A 23,310-nucleotide genomic window follows, 5' to 3' on the forward strand; every position below is an offset into this window, starting at 1 on the left:
TGGAGAAAGGAATGGAGACAGATCCTTTAATAAGGAAGGGAACATAACCAGTGTGCACCCCGTAATTATGTCCAATGCCTTTTTAGTCTGCTGCTTTTTAAGCTCTGAGCAATCTAATGGTTCTTACCATTAGAAAATATTTGTCCACATCTTTCTCAAAGAAGGGTGGAACCAACTTAATGTGCCTGCTTATGCAGACATGTCCCTGTCTCCTCTGAACAAGGAAAACACTCTGTTTCAGCAACAGACGGTTTAATTTTCTTTAGAGCCAATTATTAATCTGTAGCTTTAGCCGTAAACACACCATTTTACGGTCAAGTTCCTTTCTGCACAAACCTGTACCTGTACGTTAAAAAAAGAGACATTAATGTAGACTTAATGTGGACACAATTTTTTAAATTCTCGTTTGTTTGCAAATGTCCAACAGTGGACGCATATTACAAGAGAATTTTTGGCATGCTTTTCTTGAAAATCTTAAACATTTTAAGCGTTTTGGCATAAAATGAATGACTACTTTTGAGTAGCTTTATTTATTTTTGGCAATATTGAGCAACAACTATAATTTTTGTACATTTCTGAACATGATATGAGCCATTTTCACATAATAAATATTGAAACTGTTCATGTTTATTTCACTCTTTGCTTAGATCATCATAGTCATAAATGTAAAAAAAAAATAGTTAAAGATTCTGGAAATCTGAACATTCTGGGTTTGGACTTCGGAGCAAAAGTAAAACAATAAGAGTAGCAATAAAATAAAAGTTTTAAAAGTAGCAAAATTAAATGACAGACATGGTTATTTAAACATGGTTTTCCAAAATATTTTAATGTGCCCTTCAAATAAATACATGCATACATAAATTTGTTATATCAGTACACTTAATTTACACATACATACTGAAATTTGTTTGTTATGTCAATACACTTAATGTTTTTTTATTGCAGGGACTGTTGAATGAAAAGGCGAGTTCTGGCAAGTATGTACTGGTATACAGGTAGCTCTCGTTATGCTAGTGTTTATTTTCAGCTTTTATATTTAATATGCTTTAATATATATTTAAGTTGCTGAATGAGTATTGAGTATGAGTGTTGTTGAATCAGCATTAGTACAGATGTTTTAAAAGTAAAACCACATCTACATTTAAATACATGGAAACAATTATATAATGCATTATACATGCTTAAACAATAAAGAACTCTGAGTGAAAGTGGGCTATTCATTTAATGTGCAGGGCTGGCCTTCACCTGAGGGTGTGTCTACTGACAGTTCGTGTGAAGTCGTAGTTTCAACGAGGAACTGCTAGCCAGTACAAGACTGGTCTGTTGATTGTTCTGATTTCAGCCTTGGATTATGCCATACCATGGAAGCATCAATCCCTTCGCTTCTGCTGGTTCTGTGGCTCAAGGGTTTGCTGAACTGGCTGGTGGTTGTGGTGCAGCGACACTACATGATCAGGAGCTTCTCAGGATTCTTTTGCATTTCTTTGGCACTGATTGATAGTCTCTTGAGTTTTGTCCTCACGGCTATTTTCTATCTGCAAGACTTCAGCATCTCAGGCTGGCACTTCACCAGGTATCACGTATGCCTGCTGATTCAGATTGCTTGTTTTATCTACGCCGTGCTCCACTGGCCAGTGTTCCTCCTTGTAGGACTAGACAACTTGTGGACACTATCATCAAGCTCAACACACACATCCCGGAAACAAAAGCTTACCTACATTGCTGGAGTTGGTCTCCTTTGGATTCTAGCAGCTTTATATGTTTTCTGGGAGCCTGATTTTGTTCGGTTGTTAGGAGATGATGAGATGCACCAGTGTGAGCTGTTTAGTAGCCCTCAGAGCTCTCAGGTTCTCGTAGCGTTGCTACTGACGGTTACCTGCGTCTTTCTTTACTCGTACGCTCCGTTTGAGAAATGGAGGGTGCAGGTGTTTCTGCATTCCACTCAGCAAAGCTGCTTGGTTTGTTTAAGGCGGGCAATGCATACGTTCCTCAGCACATGGGCCTCGTTTCTCGTTCTGATGATCATCTCGCCGCTGCTGCAGATAGACCTGCACGCGCACCTGCAGCTCAATGTCATCTGGTTGTGTTTCGTCAACAGCTTTTTCGTCGCTTTGGCTCTGTGCGGTCGCTCTATAACATCGACTTCCAAGAAAAGCGGCACCATTACAGATGGTTTTTGTTCCTGGTACTTTTGTTTTACATTTGGAGCTAACGAGTGGAATTATGAACAACAATCCAGTGACCGCACTAAGTTAAAACACTAAATATCTGACCATGTTTACTCCGGAGAAGGCGTTTTTCTTTGCTTTCTTGTTTGCATTAAAAAAGAGAGAGAGAGAGAAAAATACAAACAGGTCTATTTTTTTTCCAGTCTCTTTATTATAAGAAAAATTAATATTGGATCAGCACCTTTTAGAATAATAGGCTACTGATGTAAAAATGATGTGATTTCAAGATCTCAAAACTACAAGTGTTTTTCCGTCTATGTGCAAATAAACTAGACACATGAAAGGTACAAGGAAGAGAGACAAAAATAAGGAAGTATATTTACATTTGAACTAGTAGTCTAACCGGTTTATTCACAATATTTACATAAGACAGCATTAGCTTATCCAGAAATGTAAAATCTGTCAATATTTATGTCGTTTCAACGTTGCATGACTTTCTTCTGGTGTATACAAAATAAGATTTAACCCTTTAAAGATGTGAAATAATACTCAGACAAATTGTTTTTTTAAATAAAGAGCTAATTGAAACTTTAGAAGAAGAAGAAAAAGGCCCATATAATATAGTGAGAAGCTCACATCATGGAGGCACCTAATTTCATTCAGAGGCCTAAACTGAGCAAAAATGTGCAATTTGGTGCAGATTGTTACTTGACCAAAAAGTAAAATGAAATTCAGACAGCTTGCAAAGTAAATGTTTAACGGATTACTCACAGAAAATGCATATAAATGTCATCAAATGTCATCTGCAACTGCAATAATAGGCCTCAGTAAGATGTTTTCATATTTGAAATGTACAAATAAACATTCCTCAGAAAGCATTCTGTATCATATTTGCTACAACATGACTTTTTTTTTTTTTAAAGTATGGATAATTAAGTAAAGCTTTGCTTCAGTGTTTGTCTTGAAATATTAATAACAATATAAAAGTAATGCTTTCGTTTTTTCACAGCAAAAATAATTACTTGGAAGCCCTTTTATACTTGTTAAAAAGTATTAACTATCAATCAGATGACAGAGAGCATGTAGCAGATTGTGTACTCAGCAAAGTTTTAATTATGTTGATAATTTAGAGGCCTTACAAATTCATGTAAAAATATTATAATATACATACTGTATAATATCAAATATTATAGGTTGTATAGGGTTAAAGAATGTTTAAAATGTTTTTTTGTTGTTTTTTTTAAATGTTTTTGAATGAAGAAACATTGCACCACAATGGAATGAAAAAAATATTCCACAGAAGAAAGTCACACATGAACATGGAGGAGTATCAGTAAAAAGATGCCAAAATGTTTTTTTTTTGTTTTGTTTTGTTTTTTTTGTGAACAGTCCTTTTAAGTAAATCTGCCAAAACAAATATGCATAAAATGTAAAAAGTACAATGACACAGCCGGTTTGACACTACAGAACTTTACTTGAATTGAATCCAAGTTAATTGTCTATACAAGATATATTTACAATGTCTGAAATAGGGGAAATAAACAATAAAACACTAGATACAACTGAGGTATTAGCTAAAAGCATGTACATGTATTTAACTTGTAAATATCAATCATGATAAACAGTTTGAGATGTGTCATCTGCTTTAGAAAACATCTTATCACAACATGAGGTAGGAGAGCAATGTCTCATTTTCATGCAAGAGCAAAAAACCTCTCATCACACTGTAGGATTGGCAACATATGCAATGATACACACAAACACTGCATCTCAGAATTGCAACTTAAAATATCTTTGCGGTTTACAAAAGTCGTAAACGATATTGTTTCTATTACAGTGTTGATTGTGTTCTCGAAAAAAAAAAGCATCACATCTGATTTTTTTCCTTTTTTTTTTTTTTAATAGTAACGTCTCAGTTACACATTAGAAAAGGTGTGATTAAGATCATAGGGACACATGCTGTGCTGGCAGGTAGTTATTTGTATACTACGTGTATTTTTTTACCATTATAAAAAAAAAAAATGTTTTTATAATTTCAATTTTCTTTTCTCTTTTGCCATTAATCAGCTCAAGGGAGCCACAGTAATCATTATCCCCAGTAAAATGGGACATTTCCTCTATAATGCAAAATACATAGTAGCTTTGCTGAAAAACTCTAGCATTAGATTGCTTTAAAGTACAATTTTTCTAATTATATTATACCAGGCCTATACATATCAGATATTCAACATATTTCACACCTCTCGAATATGTACAACGTTATCTGTATTCATTTTCTTAACACTGCAAAAGCCAAAAACAGGTTTGTTGTTTCAAGAGTCTAAAGAGTACTGTATTCCTATGCCCAGAATTCAAATTTAACATGGCATTCTACATAGAAGATATACAGCGCCCCCCTGTGTACAAAATGCAATTTACAGGTTTCATAGAATCGTTACAAATGAAAAGGTATACTCTAGAAAGCTTCAGAAATACATTTTAATACCCAAAACTATCAAAAACAGCATTGAAACTGGCTGCTACAGAGGTAACTGTGGTGAAAACAAAAGAAACCTAATACTGTTTGTACAGAAATTGTAGTCAACACTGTAGTAATGCATTACAGTGCCAAAACAAATGCTACAATCTCTCAAAAGAACTACACATGAAATCAGAGCTAGATATATATATATATATATATATATATATATATATATATATATATATATAAATTAACAAAAACACATCGCTCTTTTCAGTACACACACAGTCTCTCATATCAAATGTTTCTAGCATCTATATTAGGCTCTTGAGCACTTTTTGTGCCCATTTACATAAAGACTACTCTTCTCAGACAATATGGAGTAACGTTTTTGGAAAGGTCGTATGTGTGAGAGAGAATAGGAAAAAAATAAAATAATAATCACTTCTGCATTTTAGCAAAAATGAATCTGTGTTTTAGCATAACAATATAGTAGCTAACAATATACATGCATTATTTCACTCCCTTCTTTATAAGAATTCTAAAATTCTTAATTTTATATATATATATATATATATATATATATATATATATATATAATTAATTATATAAATAAAATGGAGAAGAGGAAAAGCTGAACACCACCAAAATAACAACAGGTTGTCAATCTCAGTAGGCTCCAATGAAATGGACGAAATGACCCACTGAAGGGAAACACTGAGGCACTGGACAGCATATGTCACTGTTCCCGTTCCCCGCTGGATGGAGTGTAGGGTTCTGAGCATCATGCATCCCTACACCACCTTACACACTTTATCAACAACCACTCTTCAGGCAAAAAAAAGAAAATAAAACAATTGAGCTCGGGCTACGCCCAGCTTTTTCAAATGTGATCAGAAACCTTGAAAGATTGTTCATAAGAATTTTAGTTAATATATTAATGACTACCGTATGTACAAAGTGTATATAAATCTTTATTAGTTAATACATTAAATAATTTCTGAATAATTTCAAGAAAAAAAAAGTTCAAAAATGGCAAAGCATTCATTTACAATATAGTTTTGTTTTTCCATTCTTCATAGCTGGATGTATTCACATAAATCAGGGTGTTTCTTTACGTTTTCCTCTTTTGCATCTAAGAGGTTTTGCACTGTACACATTATCAGGTTTAGAAAACTGCTGTGGCTTGGCTGACTGTGAATCCGATGAGTTGTGCACAGTGGAATGTTCTATGTGAGTTATGTACATCACGAAAGAAGCCTAGATTTACTGAACAGAAGAAAGGAAAAGAAAGAAAGAACTAACTGCTCTAGTGGCAAAACCACCTCACTTCCCGTGTCCATCTTTCTTCGTCCATCTAATAGTTGATGTATGAGTGGGCATCAGAGGCAGCTGCCCCATTCTGCGGAGACAAAGCGTGCCTCTTCAACCCTCAGTGACTGGAAGCTAACGTGACAGCATTAATTCCTTTACGTCCCTCCCTTGGCCCCCTGTCTGTTTTTCTTCTCCCTGTCAGACCTGTTTGTTCACTCATCCAGAATAATGACACAGAGGAATGAATAACAGGGGTATATGAAACAAAAAATTCAGGCTAAACACCCAAATCATTTAACCTGGAATCCAGCATTCAAACTAGGTACTTTATTAGCAGTTCTCAGATGAATAAAGTAAATCAGCTTTGGGTTTATGGGAGATTGTGACGTACTTCGATGCTTTACATCGTCAATTGCACTACTAATGAATACTTCACTAAGAAACGGACAAATATAAGGTCTGCTGTGTGCTTTGTTTAAAAATCGGATGTCGATCTTGCAATTTCTGAGCAACTACAAGCAGTATGTTCTTACTGGCGCTACAGGAATCCTTTCAATGCTCTGAACATAAACTTCAGAGTGAGGAGGACCGCACTATCCTGGAGCTTCTTTTGTACAACTGCCTGTAGTTAAATGGAGGCTGAGCTTCATAGTGTTCTCCAGCAGGGGGCGAATGTGAGTCTTTGCTTACTGCATCAGGCAGGAATGAACGGAGCTGTTTGTCATATACCAGCCTGCAAAGGTTCAGCAGTGCAGACAGGAAACATATAATCAACACCAGACTGAAAAGACAAACGGCAGGCAGGGAAAGAAAATGGAGGGGAGAAGGAGAGGGAGAGGAAGAGGAAGAGGGGGAGGATTATGATCTTAAACCAGGGGCCTCAATAAGGGCCCCCTCTACATTTCCGAATCGCTTGTATTAAGTATAATGACTTAAATATGCTATAGAATAATATTTTACTGATATTTGTGTGACGTTAACAAAAACCTTCTCCCATTTCTTCTGTAGGAAACAATGATACACAAAATGAAAATAAAAAGTAAACATCCACATGGTTTCTTGCTGCTGCAGGGCATTGGCATCTTGCCGTTTGGCATCCTTGGGCTTCGTGTCACAGGTAGTATTTTACTGAGTGTCAGTTTCCTGTATCCAAAGAGCTGGGACTGGAAAAGCATGAGTGCTTTCCCAACGTCACAGGAGGAAAGAAGTCCAACAAAGAAACACCTCCACTGTCCCGTCAGCCTCTCAGCATGACTATAAATTAAAACAAACATGTACATCCAAAAAATGCTTAACGACTGGTCGAGGGCAGGGTGACACGAAAAGTCTTTAAATTAAACACAAACGTGAAGTCTTTTTTCGTGGTGGTGCGACACAAACGGAAGCGGTTATGGGAGAGCTGCTCTTTTCTGCAGAGGTTGTCTTGTGTTTGTCTGTGACTCTGCAGGGAGTGGGTGAGCGTGTTCCTGGGCTACAGGCGTGGAAGTGTGCGAGAGAGGGGGGCGAGTTTATCTGGAGGTTACCTCAGGGGCCGGTGAAGAGAGGGAATGCTGGGATTGGGGGCTTGCGGAAGGGGTCGGGGGCTGGGCAGGGCTAGTGCTGCGGCTCCCCTTGGTGCCAGACTGGACCATCTGCTGCTGAAGCTGCGAGATCATGAGCTCCAGCTTCTCTCTGGCCTCCCGCTCTCTGCAGAGCTCCTCCTGCAGTTCTTGCCGCTCCGCCTCGGCACGCTCCAGACGGCAGCGAAGCTCGCACAGCTATGGACAGAACGAGAGCGTGGTTACAAACAGGTATGCACAAAATATTTCACACACACAAAAAAAAAAATCTGAGTACCAGTGATTTCTGCAGTAGAGCAAATCTATAGCGCCATTTTAAAATTTCATGTCCGCATGGACAACAGTGCATGTGCCAGGGATTTGAGAGCTTGAAAAGAACGGTTCACTGGATACTGTGCACACGCTGAACGCATCTATCTATTCTCATGGGCAAAGGAGTATACTCTGAAAGGCTTGCATGCTGAACTGTGCATATAGGCAAGCATACGCAGAAAATAAAGTATACCTGAGCCTTTATCAGTCAAAAACTGAGCTTAGAGGCTAAAGAAAGAAAACAAAGAAAAACAGTGCATCAACTATAAACGTATTAGAGCAATTAATGAATTTACATCTGCAAGTCTTTACTTTTAGAAAATTTTAGAAAAGTGATTTGATATCTGATGCACTGTTATTATAGTATTATATGCTATTATAGAACTGTATTTTCAGTTTTCATTTTAATTTAAGTAATCTGATATGTATCATTTATCATTTTTATTATTATTTATTCCATTGCACTTTTTTATTTCATGGCAACATTGCTAATTTCCGCTGAATTATTTTAGGTGTAATTGTTTTTTTTATTATCGAACATTTTTTCTAGAGTCATTGACTCCATTTACCCTTGCATTTAGCAACATTAAAGGCACACAGACAAAATCAAATGAATAATAGTAAAAATTACATGCAAATGTTACTTAAATTGTCACTAAAATCGACAGTATTTAGACAGTCTGATTTGATTTTGATTAGACTGTATATGTGATTTAAAAAGTTTGAGCACCACTGCCCTAATTGACAGTTCAAATGCAGAAATCAGGCCCAGTGTGCAAATCAGTCAGGCACTGGCTCTCCATCTCCATCAGTGTGCGTGCGTATCTGTCTTCCTGTTACTGAATCCCTCCCACACACAGATGAGCTGCGCTGATACATGCAGCATATTGCATTGGGTACAGGAATAATTCACACTGGGTATAGTTTATCATTGCATCACAGTAATTCGGGCACGCTCAGATTGTCTCTGCTGGGGTCCACGCATGTACCTGCACATTGTACTGCGCCTCCTGGTCTTTGGTTTGGCAGGCGCAGCTCTGCTGCCTGAGCTGCTCCAGTCGGTGTTCCAGCTGTCTCTGCTCCTGCCGCACCTCCCCCAGTCTTTGAGCATGCTCAGTGTGTACTGCCTCCAGCTCGTTCTGCAGCTCCAGCTGCTCCGCAGACAACTCCCTCAGCCTGGCTGCCTCGCCCCCGCGCACTGCCTCCAGCTCCTGCACACACACGCACAGAGACATGCGTCAAACAATGTACAACAGAGGTCGAGGGTTTGTAGTGGACGAGTTGGGGGTGATAAAGCTCAACTGGAACATACTCCTTTCTGCTCTGGCCTTCACCTTTACTCTCACTATAACAAGGTCTCTCTTTTCACAGGAGCACAAAAGAGCTTCTCTGATACACAACTAGCCCATCTCCCTGGCTCTATTCCAATCTCTAGTGAGCTGCCTATTTAGAGGAGCATTTTTAAACATCACAGGCGTGCACCCAACATGAAGGCTGCTCCGAGCAGAAGGCAGCAAAATCATGCTGCGTTTTAAGATACCCGTTTAGGCCAAAATCTAGGGCAGAATTGCATGCATCATTTCATGGATGAGGCAATCCCAGATGAAACATAAAAAAAACTTATAATTATTATATAATTTTCTTCCAAAATGGCAGTAGGAAATGCATAAATGTGCGCATTTTCAACTTAGGTTGGATGCCATTTTTAATTTCACATAACAAATTAAAGGCAAAAGGGTTCCAAACTTTGGAATTTTCACATGACCATTAATTTTTCATGTGAAATTAAAAATGGCATCTAATCTCCAATATGTTCATAAATTTGCTTAACATTAACAAATGTATTTATTTGATATTATTACTTTTATTAATCTTTTTTTAAGATTTTTTATTTATTTAATTTTTTTTTTAACAATCGGACAGATCTGACTGAACTGACAGGAAGTGAAGTGGGAGAGAGATAGGGGGCAGGATCAGGAAAGGTCCTCGAGTCAACTAGCGCCAACTCAACTAAGCTTTTTAACAGTAAGAAATTTTTTTGCTCTATCTTATATTATCCTATTAGAGAGCAGAAAAAGATACAGTTGACTTATAAGAAATTAAAAAGAAAAAATATTTACATTTTTACGACACTAAAAAGCAAACAATTTTAGAAACAAGTTTTTTTCTAAAAAAAAAAAAAAAAAATGATTTTATATATATATATATATATATATTATAAGTGGGTCTTTGTACAAAAATAAAATTGCTGACTTAAAATTATAAGGTTGAGGGTCTGTCACAAGGGGATCACCATATTTGAGTTTGTAATGTGTCGTTAGGTAGCATATGCTAACATCAGTCGCTGTTATAATCAATTGTGAGCATGATGTAAGAAGCCAACAGGTTACTTTTGAGTTATGATGCTTCCTTAGAAGCCTATGTAGACAGCAGCCAGCTCATTAAGGTTTGGAGCAGAGCCTCTGTGACTCAGGAAGGGATGATTGGTCTAATCTGACTGTCTCACCATCTCCAGCTGCAGCTGTTTCTGAAGGGTGGAATTCAGCTTTTCTTGCTGCCGCCGGTACATCTGCACGATCTCCAGCATGATCCTGTCCTTGTCGTCCTCTGCTCCGCTGTCTTTGCACTCCGTGGGAATGGGGGCGTGCTGCTTGCCGCTTGGGCTGGTCTCCATGGCGACTGACGGAGGAGGTTGGCGGCGTTCATTTGCCTCGCCCGCGTGGTGGGATTTGGCCTCCTCTGCAATGGAGGAAGGAGATGCAGGAAGATCTGAGGGAAAGAGAAGAAAGAGTTAACCACACTCATCCGATCACACACACACACCTTATCTGTCATGTGCTGAAAGTCTGTGTGACTAATTCTCTGTGGGTGTCTCTCTTTGAAGGTCAGCGTAGAGGGGAAGCGCTGGAAGTATCACACAAAAATGTGAGACATGTTGAGTATTTCTCGATCGAAAGTAATTTTTTAATGCTGCTAAGGTGCAACACACGCTCTACATACAAATCACCTGCACTAGGCAAACAGCAGCAGTCTAGCATGTGTGTTTTGATGAGGAATACAGGAGTCTAAAGGGACTGAGAGAGAGAGAGCAAGAGAGATACAGCTCATTTAAATGTAGGACAGGCAGGCTGCAGGTCTGGCACTGCAGAGCCGAATAACAGCCTCGCTCTGCTGCTAGCCTCTACTGTGACTAAGACCTGTCTGTCACACTCAGAAGAATGAGTCAGAGAAGGAGAACGAGAACGAGAGACGGAAGGGACACGAGAGAGCCACGATGGAGAACAGGCACGTGGAAGAAAGAGAGACAGGGGAGTCAGGATGGAGACTGGTTGTATATAAAGAAAGACAGACAAATTGAGAATAAAGGGGGCAAGACGAAGAACGAGTATACTGAAGAAGAGACACACAGAATGAAGAAGAGAGACAGAGGGCACCTGGATACACGGACGAAAGTGGTACAGATTAAAAATTTAAAAAAAGACTAAAGAGGAGCCAGGATGGGATGAGAAATGGAGGAGCCAGAATGGAGAACGGGTACATGGATGAAAAAGAAACAGACTGAAGAAGAGAGACAGGGAGAAAGAGCAAAGGGGAGCCAGGATGGAGAACAGGTACACTGAAGGGAGATAAAAAAGAAAGCAAGGTGAGCAGTGGGCCAGAGGGGGTTGAAAGAGAATCAAAAAGTGAAAAAAAAAGGATGAGTGAGGCATAGAGAAAAAAGGAAAAAGAGAGAGAGAGACAGGCAGAAGGAGGACGGGAGGAAATGTGGCGTGCTGCGGTGGAGACTGGAGACCCCTCCCCCAGCACTCTAGAGCGATCTGACACTCGCAGGGACAGCGGCCTCTTTTCATTCTCTCTCTCTTCACTGGCAACTATAAAATGTGAGTTGTATTAATCATTAGCAAGACACTCTCAGCAGCTCCTCACCCTTTAAGTGAGTCAACCACATTCATGGCCATAAACTTCTGACCTTTAACAGCACATCATTCTTGTGCATGCATGTGCATTCATTTACAAGGATAACTAAAGAGTGCAGGGGTACTGACCTGTGGTGGGCTGGCTGTCGTGGGTCAGTGTTCTCCTGCTGTAGTGTTGCTTGAGCAGGGCCCCCAGAACCTCATGGCTCACCTCCCCCTCCTTCTGCAGGGACACGTTAGGGGCCACCATCTTATCGTACGTGTACAGGTAGTAACTGCAAACATAACAAACACCCTCAGGCTGGTGCACATACAACGCTGAAACTAAAAACTCCAACAATATCAGGAGAATTGTTGCTCTCAGAGAGCTTTTCACATGTACAGCTGAGCAGGTAATGATGCACTGCAAAGCTAAATCGCAATAATAAGATCAGACTGGGATAAATTAACATTTTTTAAAAGGGTCTAGTTGAAGTGTGGCGATGCAATTCGATCCCTTTTTCTTGAGTCTTCAGGTCAAGTGCTGTTATTCTCTTATGAGGTTTGCAACTATAAATCTTAAATACATTTTAACATTGTCTAAAAAGATGAGTGGTACAAATGGCATCAGAATGCTAGGGTGTTGTGATTGGTTGACAGAGCACTGCTATGTGGTTTCTAGGGTCAACGATTGCAGGTCCAAACCAAAGAGACCCAGGTTTCCCCAGAAACCCTAGATATGGTCTACCTATAGAATTTTGCCCATTTTATGATATCCACTTGCGTGATCCTGGAACAAGGGAATGCTGGGAAAAAAAGGGCTGTACCTTGGGTGGATGGGCCCTTGTCCTGGTTCCTCTTTGATGTCTGGAAACAGTCGACTGAACACCAGTGAAGACTGCAAGTTGCCCTGTACACACAAACAAGTGCGTTTCAATATTAATGAAGCACTTTAGGACCGTTTGAATATGAAATGAACTGTTTGAGCTGCATTAAAATACATGTCCACACATATTTGTACATGAATAATACAGAAGTTCTTTAAGGTCTCATTACACAGATTATCAAGCGCATTTCGTGCAGGAGCAGTCGAACAGCAATAATTAACACACAAATGTACGAACACACAGAGGGAACTTGGTGAAGGGAGTGAGGATGCCTGAAGTAGAGTAAACAAAGAGAGCAGTACAAACATCCTGCTGTAATATCATGCATGCATGAGAAGAACTCATCCATCAGTGGCCACATAGCACAGGCTGACAGGTAGAGCATTAATGAAGAGGATAAGAGAAAGACAGCATTAAGTGAAACAGCCCGGTTGGGTTTCTGGCTGTTTGATTGTTGATATACAGGCTGGGTGCGGAATACTGGGGGAGAGTGTGGCTCTGTTTTAAAGATGTGTCTCAGATGTGTCCCATGTGAATGTATTTTGAGAGGACGGCCTCTGATTGCGTGACTAATGAATTCATATTTACACTACAAGCACAATGCAGTCAAAAGTCAAATATTTTGGACTTCGCGTACACCTGCGTTTAACGTCATCCCATTTCAAATGAATCATCTGAAAAACACACTACCCTTAAAAATAAGTCAAATAAAATGTAATTAAAATAATTTTAAAAATGTTATAAAGTTTCCACACAACTATAGGGCTGCACGATATATTGCAAGCGATATTTAATGCACATCTGGTCAGTAAAGCCGGTTCTGTAATCAGCGGTAAATTTCCATCACGTGCGTGATTTCCACATGGAGCAGCATTTACTACACAGAGCCGTTGTTCACTGACAAGCTGCGCAAAACCACGTTGATAATGAATATAATCGCATGTGATATATGCCCTACACAAATATAAAGCAGAATAACTGTTTTCAACATTGATAATAAGAAAAAAAAATGTTTTTGAGCACCAAATCAGCATATTCCAATGGTTTTTGAAGGATCATGTGACTCTGAAGACTGAGGTAATGGATGCTGTAAAAGTTCTCCCATCAGAGAAATAAATTACATTTGATAATATATTAAAATAGAAAAGTTATTTTAAATTGCAATAATATTTTCACAATACTACTGTTTTTACTGTATTTTCGATCAAATAAATGAAGCCTTTTATACTAAAGAGACTTCTTTTATACTAACTTTACCTAAAATTACAGAACTCAAACTTTTGAACTGTAGTGTGATAATAATGAACAATGCCCTCCACTGAAAGTGGTTTGCATGAAACAGTTTGGACCCCGTTTCACCTGACCCTGCCCAATTGTGATTAGGACAACCCAAAATCACCACCCGAAATGAAAAGAGGAAGGACACAGGGTGACACCCAGATGGCTGTTAGGGCTCTGGTGTGTGTGAAATTAGATACTTCTGAATGAATGAGTGATTGAAAGAGAAAATGAGAGGAAGGGGTGTGAATGTGGGAGTTGTCTAGGGGGTGGGTGAGAAGGGTGAGGTCGGGTTTGAGGCCTGCGATGTGTATGAGTGAGTAAGATAGAGAGAAGCTGTTTCCTGTTTCTGACTCTATGAGGAAGAGGGTGTGTGTGGATAAACTGGGAGGCCGTTCTGTGCCTGTGTGTAAACAGAGACAAGCAGGAGACGGGCCACTTGAAGAACAATTCATTTGGAGAAATAGCAATGCTCAAAATGGTGGCTGTAGGAAAGGAAGTCCCACTGTACACTGCCTTATTAGCCTAATTTCCGCTAAAGAAGCTTAATTTAAGAAATAACGTTTCTTATTAGTGATTGAACTGTTATTACACACTAAGCAGTTTTGGAGATTTTAGACTGTCCCCATTCAAGCACACATGATCATGTACTTGCAGGTCTATTGCTTAGATAGAAAATAGCTGCCCGGGAGCGATGCCAAGTTCCCCGTCGAGTAGCCTGACTTGCATTAAATGGACTTTGTTGTAAAATGATGCAGTACCTTAGATGGTACCTTTTTCTCCAGGACGCTATCAGACAGCTTGCTGTTAGGTGGGCAAGGTGCAGGACTGGACTTCCTCCCATGACTGTCGTCATCCACCACCTTCTGCGAGAAAACACACAAACACATGCTTTATGAGCACAAGAGTGTTAACACTTAGCTGCAAGCATTCAGACACGGAATACATCTGATATCACAGAGCTTGCGCACGAATCACCACATTCAATCTGTCCGTCACCTCCTCTGCTCAGCGTGTTCGACAAACACGCTGCGAGGCTTGTACATATGTGTGTGCGCAAGTCACACACCATGAATCCAGGGCAAGCTCCGTGCTGATGGTTATCAGACTCAGACAGAGCTTAATTTAGCCGACACAGAAGGATAGAGACCTTACATTCATCCGACATAACAACTGTTCACTTCTTAAGAGTGTGTGTGATTCATATGTGCATTTCTAATGTTTACAATCCGTAACATCCTCTATTTGGCAGAGCAAACCAGAAAGCGCAACGCACATCCTCGTCCCTCCATCACAGAGACACTAACAGTAGTGACTGGGTGAGTGCCAGAGGAGGAAGAACATGTTTTATCTGGAGTAAATTACAACTTCCTGCAGACTACGGGATCTCCTGTTTCCTGTAGCCTGAAGAATGAATGGCGATGTCGTCACACAACATAAAGCAGCTGTACGGTGGTGGGGTGAGATGGCAACCCCACGCATGTGCGCTAAACGCAAGAAAATGTGCGTGTAGGAGATAGGGCTGTTTTTCTTGAGGGAAGAGGAGGACTGCAGCACGAGGGAGGGGTGGGCGGCTGCTGAGGGGGGCAGGAACAATGAGCACACTGCAGTGGTGAGCCCGTCTAACCTTGACAAGCACACACACCATGTCTGTCGGCCCATCTCTCCACACTTCACGGCCCAGCCAACACTCCCTCCTCAGTCGTGACACATGCAATCACGCAGTCTCCAATCTATCTCCTTTATGTTTACAGTCTGCGACATGAGTTCTTGTCCCTCGAGAGCCAAGTATGCAATTCTAATGTTTAAAATTGGTTCAATATGCTATGTTTGGAACACACTGCGCAGTACACACTGTATAAAAATTGTATTCACACTGTTTTTTGAGTGATTTTATTATTGCAACGTAACAGAAATTATATACAGTATATGAAATAGAATGCACAATAAGTTTTTAAATATTAGCATGCCACAAGGACACAAGGAATAATCATGTGTAATTAATCAACTAGAGTCCATAACCATATTTATCACAGGAAACAAATATGGATATTTTTGCATTTCTAATCAATTATGCAAATTGTTCCAAATAAATGTGTCTTGGCAGTCCAATCAAATGAGTCATGCAAAAGATGTTAAGATAATACTCCTAATTCATTCATCATACTAGAAATAGAAGGTCAAATTGAGTGCATTGCATTGTGGGATACCGTTAGACACAGCACATTTCATATTAGGTCATGTGGGGATGCTCTGCATACTGAAAATGATCATTATGCAGAGTATATATATATATATATATATATAATATCCCGCAGAAACAGCAAAAGTAGTATGCTATTTTGAACATAGTTATAAAGATGCCACATGCACCGTTTCATATTAGATCTTCCAATCCGCTGTACCACAGTAGAAGCAGTGCAGCCTTGACGCAAGACCTTAGAGCAAAACAAACACAAAAACAAGAGGATTTATCTAGCTGGCCTGCAGCACACGGTGTGAGTAGTGATTGTGATAGCTGTGCGAAAGCTGTGGGCGCTGTTTACTGAGAGAGTTATTGCACCGTTCTCCTCAAGGACATGAGAAAATTACACTGGAACAGGTGTCTCACGCTCTCAAATGCACAAACATGAGATACACTAAATAAATCTACCATATAAGCGTGACGTGATATATAAACAAAGTGGTAAGAAAGCGCCTGCTGAGAAGGCCGTTGTAATGTACACAGTTTATAAACGACAGTTTTCTTGAATGGTTATTTCTCAAATCCCAAATCCTACGGATCAGGTTGTTATGAGTTTCTCTCCGCGCTCTCTTCCAGGGACGCAACACCTCAGCCATATCTAATCTCTTTTTAATTAGTGTGTTAAAGCCCCGCACACACAATCGTACTCTGTAACACTACGTACTTGTGCACAGTTGACAAATGTAACTACCACAAATCCCTCACGACGCGACATGCGTTCAGAACAATAACACACAAACACCCAAAGGACGCAAATCCTGTTCGTCACAAACATATGTGATATTCAAAACTCTGCGAAAGTGTGTGTGAGAAAGGAAGGCGGCCCACATCAGTAACGGTAGGAGTTAGCATTCCTGCAGCTCACTCATTTGAAACGTTCCCCCACTGCTCCGAACTCATCAGCGCATGCATGTTCGCACACACACACACCCCTCGCTCTTCAGCACCAAAGTCCATGCCGTTTCCTCTTCGCCCTGGATCTCTCGCACGCCCACGTCGGCTCGCTAACCTGAGCACCAAAACAACATCCTAGATCTTACCAAGAACATCAAATTCACATGCGCTCCCTCGAAACAGGCACAATGAGGTCACTGACACACAAACACAAATTCCACTTTGGCTCTGACAATGAATGCTGTAACATGTGCGCGCCTGACCGCATCACTGTATTACTAACTACGGAGATCCCCTGACGAAAACAGCTACAAAAAAACAACCGTACGCACAGAGGTTGACAGGAAAGAGTCGTAAACACACTCAAGGTCTTTGCAGTTCCCGCACGAGCACGTTTTATGAGCTACGCCGTTAGTGGGGAATTACGAGCCATACGGGCTGATGATGAATCTTATCTAGGCCAGCCTCACACCGTCATACAACGCAATGACCTTTGAGAGAGCGCACGAGTGTACCATATGAATGCCATTTAATGTTTTTTTCTGAGGTGTAGATGTGTGTATAAAAGCATTTCATACATGAAACTGTGTGTGACACTGAGTGTGTGTGTGGATTTTTCATTGTAAGTACCTCACACACACACACACACAGTTTAGCACAATTCGTGTGAAAGGCGGCACACGAGGGTGATTGTGCGTCCATCTGTTGCAGCTCTGGCAGAGGGTACGTAAAAAGCGAAATGCAGTGCAAACGTGCAGTTTTCAGTCACAAACACACAGAGGGCTGCTGGGGCCCCTCACTGTACCCCCTACACAGGTCTCTCCTATTCACACATCATTAGCACTGCAGGAAAAAAAAAAAAATGAAAGAGGACATGTGTAAGCCGGGTGTATGGCGGAAAAAATGTAGGTTTATTTAGAAAATGTATGCAAATTATTTATAACTTGAAAACAAATGATAGACTAGCATGTTGTTTATTGCATACTATATAAGGGTTTTGAACAGTGGTATGCCATGTTGTTGTCCCATGACCTTTGGGAGATTCAAAGAAGAAAGAAAGTTAGTCATTCAGGTTTTGAAGAACATGAAGGTAAATAAACAATGGAATCATTTTCATCCATTATCCTTTTAGTCCATCTGTCAGCTGTTTGTTTAGCATTTGTAATTCAAGTGTGTGTAAGAATGTCACATCAAATAATAAGTCACAAAAATCACTGAGGTTATTACTTCCATTTCATTCGTCGGACTAGAAAAGTGTTGTGCACTGCATTGTGGGACTCAGCTCAGTGCACTCTGTGGTATACTGATGAGGCATCTTTTCCATGTGGGCTGCATTGTGGACAAAAGTAGGCCAACTTGATGCGGGCTAAGGAGATAAAACGGAGGAAGAGAGGGAACCAAAGAGAGTTCTGAAATGGTGACAATTCCTCTGTTTTTTTTAACCAATGAATGTAAAATATTACATTTCATCTTTGCTAGGGTCAAGCTATTTGTAGGTCCTCAGTGAAATAAAAAAAAAAACTGAAACCAATGCAACAAAAATCACATTAAGAAAATGTTTAATGTTTAATATGTAGATATACACTACAATTCAAATGTTTTTGGGTCAGTAAGTTTTTTAATAAATAAATTAATACTAATGAATTAATAAATATATTCAATATGCATTAAATTGATCAAAATAGACAGTAAAGTAATTTTAAATGCTATGAAAGTATTCAGATTAGATTTCTATTTTAAGCATTTTTTAACTTTCTATTCAAAGAATCATGAAAAAATATCATGATTTCCACAAAACTATTTAGCAGCTATTTTAATATGAATAATAATAAGAAGAAATAATTCTTCAACACAAAATCAACATATTAGATGCATCATGTGACACTGAAGACTGGAGTAATAGCTGCTGAAAATTCAGCTTTGCCATCACAGAAATAAATTGCTTTTTTTTTTTTTATATATTCAAATACAAAATTGTTAACTGTCTTTAAACTGTAAAAATATTTCACAATACTACAATTTCTACTGTTTTTGGATCAAACAAATGCAGCCTTGGTAAGCATAAGCGACTTCTTTTAAAAACATTTAAAAAACTAAATTGTACCAACTCAAATTTTGAACAACGGTATAGTAGTACAGGAATAAGATTTCACTATAGATGTGATAAAACTAAAATTCAAGCAACAAAACACGTGAATATTACAATATGTTGGACACTACACTAAATTATCATTCCATGGATATTTTTCATAAAACACAAGCAGATGAATTTAAATGGAAATTCATTCATATGTAAATTGTCCTACTGAAATGAATGTAATAACTTATGCAAGAATGCAAGAATACAATTTACACAAATTATTTTCCCACTTGTTTACTTGAAAAAGATCCCATGTGTGTACAGAATAGACAGAGTCGCTTCCAAACTTGTGAATAAATCCAGCAACAATTTGGCTTCTTTCAGCAGTGAACAAGATCACCTAAATCATTCAGGAGTGAATTCAGCAGTGAAAGCTGACCTGGAAGTGCTCATGGCCAGACTGGCTTTGCATACACATAAGTAAACAAGCATTCCTCACATTACCTATGACGCCTATACACACACTGGAGTGCTAAAGTCCACGTCCTACAAAAACACACTAAAACAACCCAAACACTCATAATCAAAATAAAACACACAAAAAAAACCAGAGCAAACAACACTCCTCTAAATATCAATACACACACACACACACACACACACACACACAGGGATCAAACACACAGGCTCAGACATGCTCATTCCTGAGAGGATTTGGCTGGCAGCCTGGGGCAAATTTTTTAAGGGAAGAGGGAGGGAGACGAACATTCCGTCTAGACACGGTCATCAATAGTGCAGTCTGCCTGTCTGTCCCGACAGCCGTCTACACACATCCACTGATTAATCTACAACATACGACCTGATAAGAGGCGCGCACACACAGACCAGCCAAGTTATCCGCTCGCATACTCGCGCAGACAAAACTAACATACTGTGTCGGTGATCATGGATCGGCTTGGAAGACAGAGCCGTAAACACACAGAGGAGCGGTCTCTCCCCTCTCCCGCTCTCAGATTTCACACAGTCGAACAGAGCTCTGCCTGTTCCCTTCCCTACACATGGGCGGCTTTAAATAGGCCTATGAATGGGAGATCTGTATGCACGCGTGTTAGAACGGAGTACTCTCAAGTGTGCGCCGGTGAAAAGCAGTAACCGCATAAGCCTCCCATGGCGCGGCTGCGCTAGTCTAACACACACACGTACTCACGCATGCACAAAGACATTGGCAGACGCAGTCTCGATGGAGATGAGTCTCTGAGGTGTGTTCTCTGGGCTGTGACACACTACGGCTCATTTCAGAGGCTGCTGTCAGGGCTCAACCAGACTCTGACGTTGGAAACACCATACGATGCTCTCTGTAGGATGCGTGGGGGGCAGAATGTGACCTTCCTCTCTCGGCAGGACACGCACACAGTCTGTGAGAGCGGTGGTCAAAGGGGCAAGAACACAAGAGGACAAAACACAAACATCTGGATGTTCGTGTGGCAGCTGTGAATCTCTGTGCTCTTTTACAAAGGGGGTCACGGCCAACCTTGGTTCCATTTTGACTAGCTAAGGGAGTTTCTGACTTGATCTGCAGTTTTTGTACTGACACCAATGAAAAACGCATGACTGATACTACGGATGGGTCAAGATGGTTGAATAGTCAGCCAATCCTTTTTTCTTTTTTTTAAAGACAGAGCTTTAAAATTAATTTAGAAACCTCTCTCAAAAGGGTTTTAGAAGGCTGTTTCAAAGTGTTAAACCACTAGCATGCTAAAACCTTTCAGAGAAGTTCTTTGTCTAAACTGTTGGGCCTAAAGGACCCCATGAATTCATAATACACTATTATCATTTTATCTCTTTATTTCTTTATTTTGAAAGAAATAAATACTTTCATTCAGCAAGGACACATTAAATCAATCAAAATATACATTAAAGACATTATAAACATCTGTAATGTTACAAAAGATTTCCATTCCAAATAAATGCTGTTCTTTTGAACTTTCAAAGAATCCTGAAAAAGATCATGAATGATTGTGAAATTAAAATGTTTTTCTAGCACTAAATTGGCATATTAGAATGATTTCTGAAGGATCACGTGACACTGAAGACTAGAGAGTAATGGATGCTGAAATATCAGCCTTGCCATCCCAGAAATAAATTATAGTTTTTACTGTATTTTTGAGCAAATAAATGCAGACTTTGTGAGCATAAGGGACTGCTTACGGCCCCAAACATTTAAAAGGTAGTTTCGCTTTTGTGGCTTTTTGCTCACATATATGTTAGCCTTAAGGTAAATCTATAAGTGCAGTCCTAAACATTAATAGAAGTCACTTCCTATGAGCATACATTCTCTTCTGGGGAAACAGACCAAATATATTAATGACTCATCCTGCACTAAATAGATTTTTGTCCATTCAAATGCTATCTAGTATGAGAAAGTCCATCTCCAAATATAACCTGCCTCTCACTATCAGTAGCAAGTAGCAAAACTTGGCTAATGGCTATAAGGTAAAAATACAGCTGACTGGCTTTTAAAACAAAAACAAAAAAAACTGAATGCTTCAATAGTCAGCACATGTCAGAAAATGACACTAATCAAGGCAAATTATAGTTATTAAGCCAAATTACTAGATATCTGTTGGATAGCTAGACTACTCAACCAGTTGGTTATGGAAAAATCTAATACATTCCTGATATCTGATAGATATTCAAAGCATGCAGTCCTCCCAAACATTACATTAGGTGTGTGAGAGGGAGCCGGTCTCTAAAGGTGCATGTCTTTAAATTGTGCGTATGGCACAGGAGAATCAACAACATGGCAGCTTGACACACAAAACTGGCAGTGCATTTCACTTATGCCATCTCCAACAGCCCCAGAGAGAAAGACAGACAGACAGACAGACAGACAGACAGACAGAAAGACAGACAGACAGCAGAGACAGAGCACGGGAGAGAGAGAGAGAGAGAGAGAGAGAGCAACTGCCCACCCACAGAGAGCTGAGTCTTATACACCGAGTTTGAGCTGCAGACACCACACACACACACACACACACACACACACACACACACATACACACATACACACATACACACATACACACATACACACATACACACATACAATTTCACTCTACACACTCTACACAAGCGGCTCATGCATTTTGCATGGCAGAGCCTGTTAGGGGCCACAGAGACTGGCTTTGCATAGAGAAAAGGAGTTGGAAACGAGAGAGAGAGAGAGAGCAGTGTCCTATACCCATCCCTACAAGAGGAAGCTGTCAGCAAACATCCAACCCCGTTACCAGCGTACATACACACTCTCAAACTATCAATCAATCTCATATACAGGAGAAGATAAAGGACAGGAAAACGTCACACACAGGGTGTCAGGTGCACATTTCAGTCAAAATAAATAAACATACGCCCTTGCACACAAAATAGCGCATATGACAACCCTAAACACTCTCTGCAATGCAAAATATTTCCATCACACCTTTATAGATTAACCTCAAGGTTAACATACGTGGGCTAAAAGCCACAAAACTACACTGTAACCCATCTTTCATGCTCACCAAGGCTCTTTTTCTAAAAATCAAAAATACAGTAAAAAAGTAATTAACAAAAGTAAATTTATTATCATCAGTGCTGAAAAGACTTGTGCTGTTTAATGTTTTTTCAGGATTCAAAAGAACAGCATTTATTTGAAATGTGAAAATCATACTCTCTATTCAAGTACTCAAATACTGATGCAAATGCTTAGCCAAACCGTTGTGAACATGTGGTTCCATTGTACAACTTGATGCGTGTTCTTCCATTACAAACCTCAGTACTCAAGGGGATGATAGAGTTGCCTTTAAATGTCTGTGCCATTAAAGGAATATTCTGGGTTCAATATGAGTTCAGTTTAAGTTCAGTTGAAAGAACTTCACACAGAATGGATACCATCACAAAAAAATGATTTCAATTTGTTTACAGTTTACAATTACAGTGAAGCTTAGAGTCAAAGCAGATGGGCATATTTGTAAACTATAAAATACTAAGTATAGTCACAAGATATACATGCAACCATGATTTTAGTGTGATAAATCGCTTACTAACCTTTTCTGTGTACAGCCATGATAATGCAACACCTAAAACAACTGTAAAATAATTGAAACACCTTTACAGCTCAAGTTTAAAACAGAAGTTTTAACAGAGCAATTAATGCAAATGTTCATATAAAATTATAACC

General features: G+C 39.5%; 2 protein-coding genes across 4 annotated transcripts in view; one reads left to right on the top strand and one right to left on the bottom strand.

Moving 5' to 3' along the window:
• Positions 1-795: 795 nt before the first annotated feature.
• On the top strand, positions 796-3,046 carry gpr160 (G protein-coupled receptor 160). Its single transcript, XM_058745956.1, has one exon. The coding sequence runs from the start codon at positions 1,362-1,364 to the stop codon at positions 2,262-2,264; it is 903 nt and encodes a 300-aa protein (XP_058601939.1). The 5' UTR covers positions 796-1,361; the 3' UTR covers positions 2,265-3,046.
• A 2,539-nt stretch (positions 3,047-5,585) lies between these two features.
• Positions 5,586-23,310, bottom strand: part of skila (SKI-like proto-oncogene a) — a 29,202-nt gene continuing 11,477 nt past the window's right edge. The window contains exons 3-8 of one of the 3 annotated variants that reach the window (XM_058745934.1): positions 14,649-14,741; positions 12,538-12,620; positions 11,861-12,006; positions 10,321-10,583; positions 8,804-9,025; positions 5,586-7,700 (exon numbers count right to left, since the gene is read on the bottom strand). In XM_058745934.1, the coding sequence (XP_058601917.1) occupies positions 7,452-7,700; positions 8,804-9,025; positions 10,321-10,583; positions 11,861-12,006; positions 12,538-12,620; positions 14,649-14,741 (1,056 nt within the window). In that variant the 3' untranslated portion in view covers positions 5,586-7,451. Of the gene's footprint in view, positions 7,701-8,803; positions 9,026-10,320; positions 10,584-11,860; positions 12,007-12,537; positions 12,621-14,636; positions 14,742-23,310 lie in introns of all 3 variants that reach the window. The other 2 variants (XM_058745926.1, XM_058745943.1) reach the window with 2 other exon arrangements.

This window comes from Onychostoma macrolepis, chromosome 02, assembly GCF_012432095.1.
Source record: "Onychostoma macrolepis isolate SWU-2019 chromosome 02, ASM1243209v1, whole genome shotgun sequence".
Classification (NCBI taxonomy): Eukaryota; Metazoa; Chordata; class Actinopteri; order Cypriniformes; family Cyprinidae; genus Onychostoma; species Onychostoma macrolepis.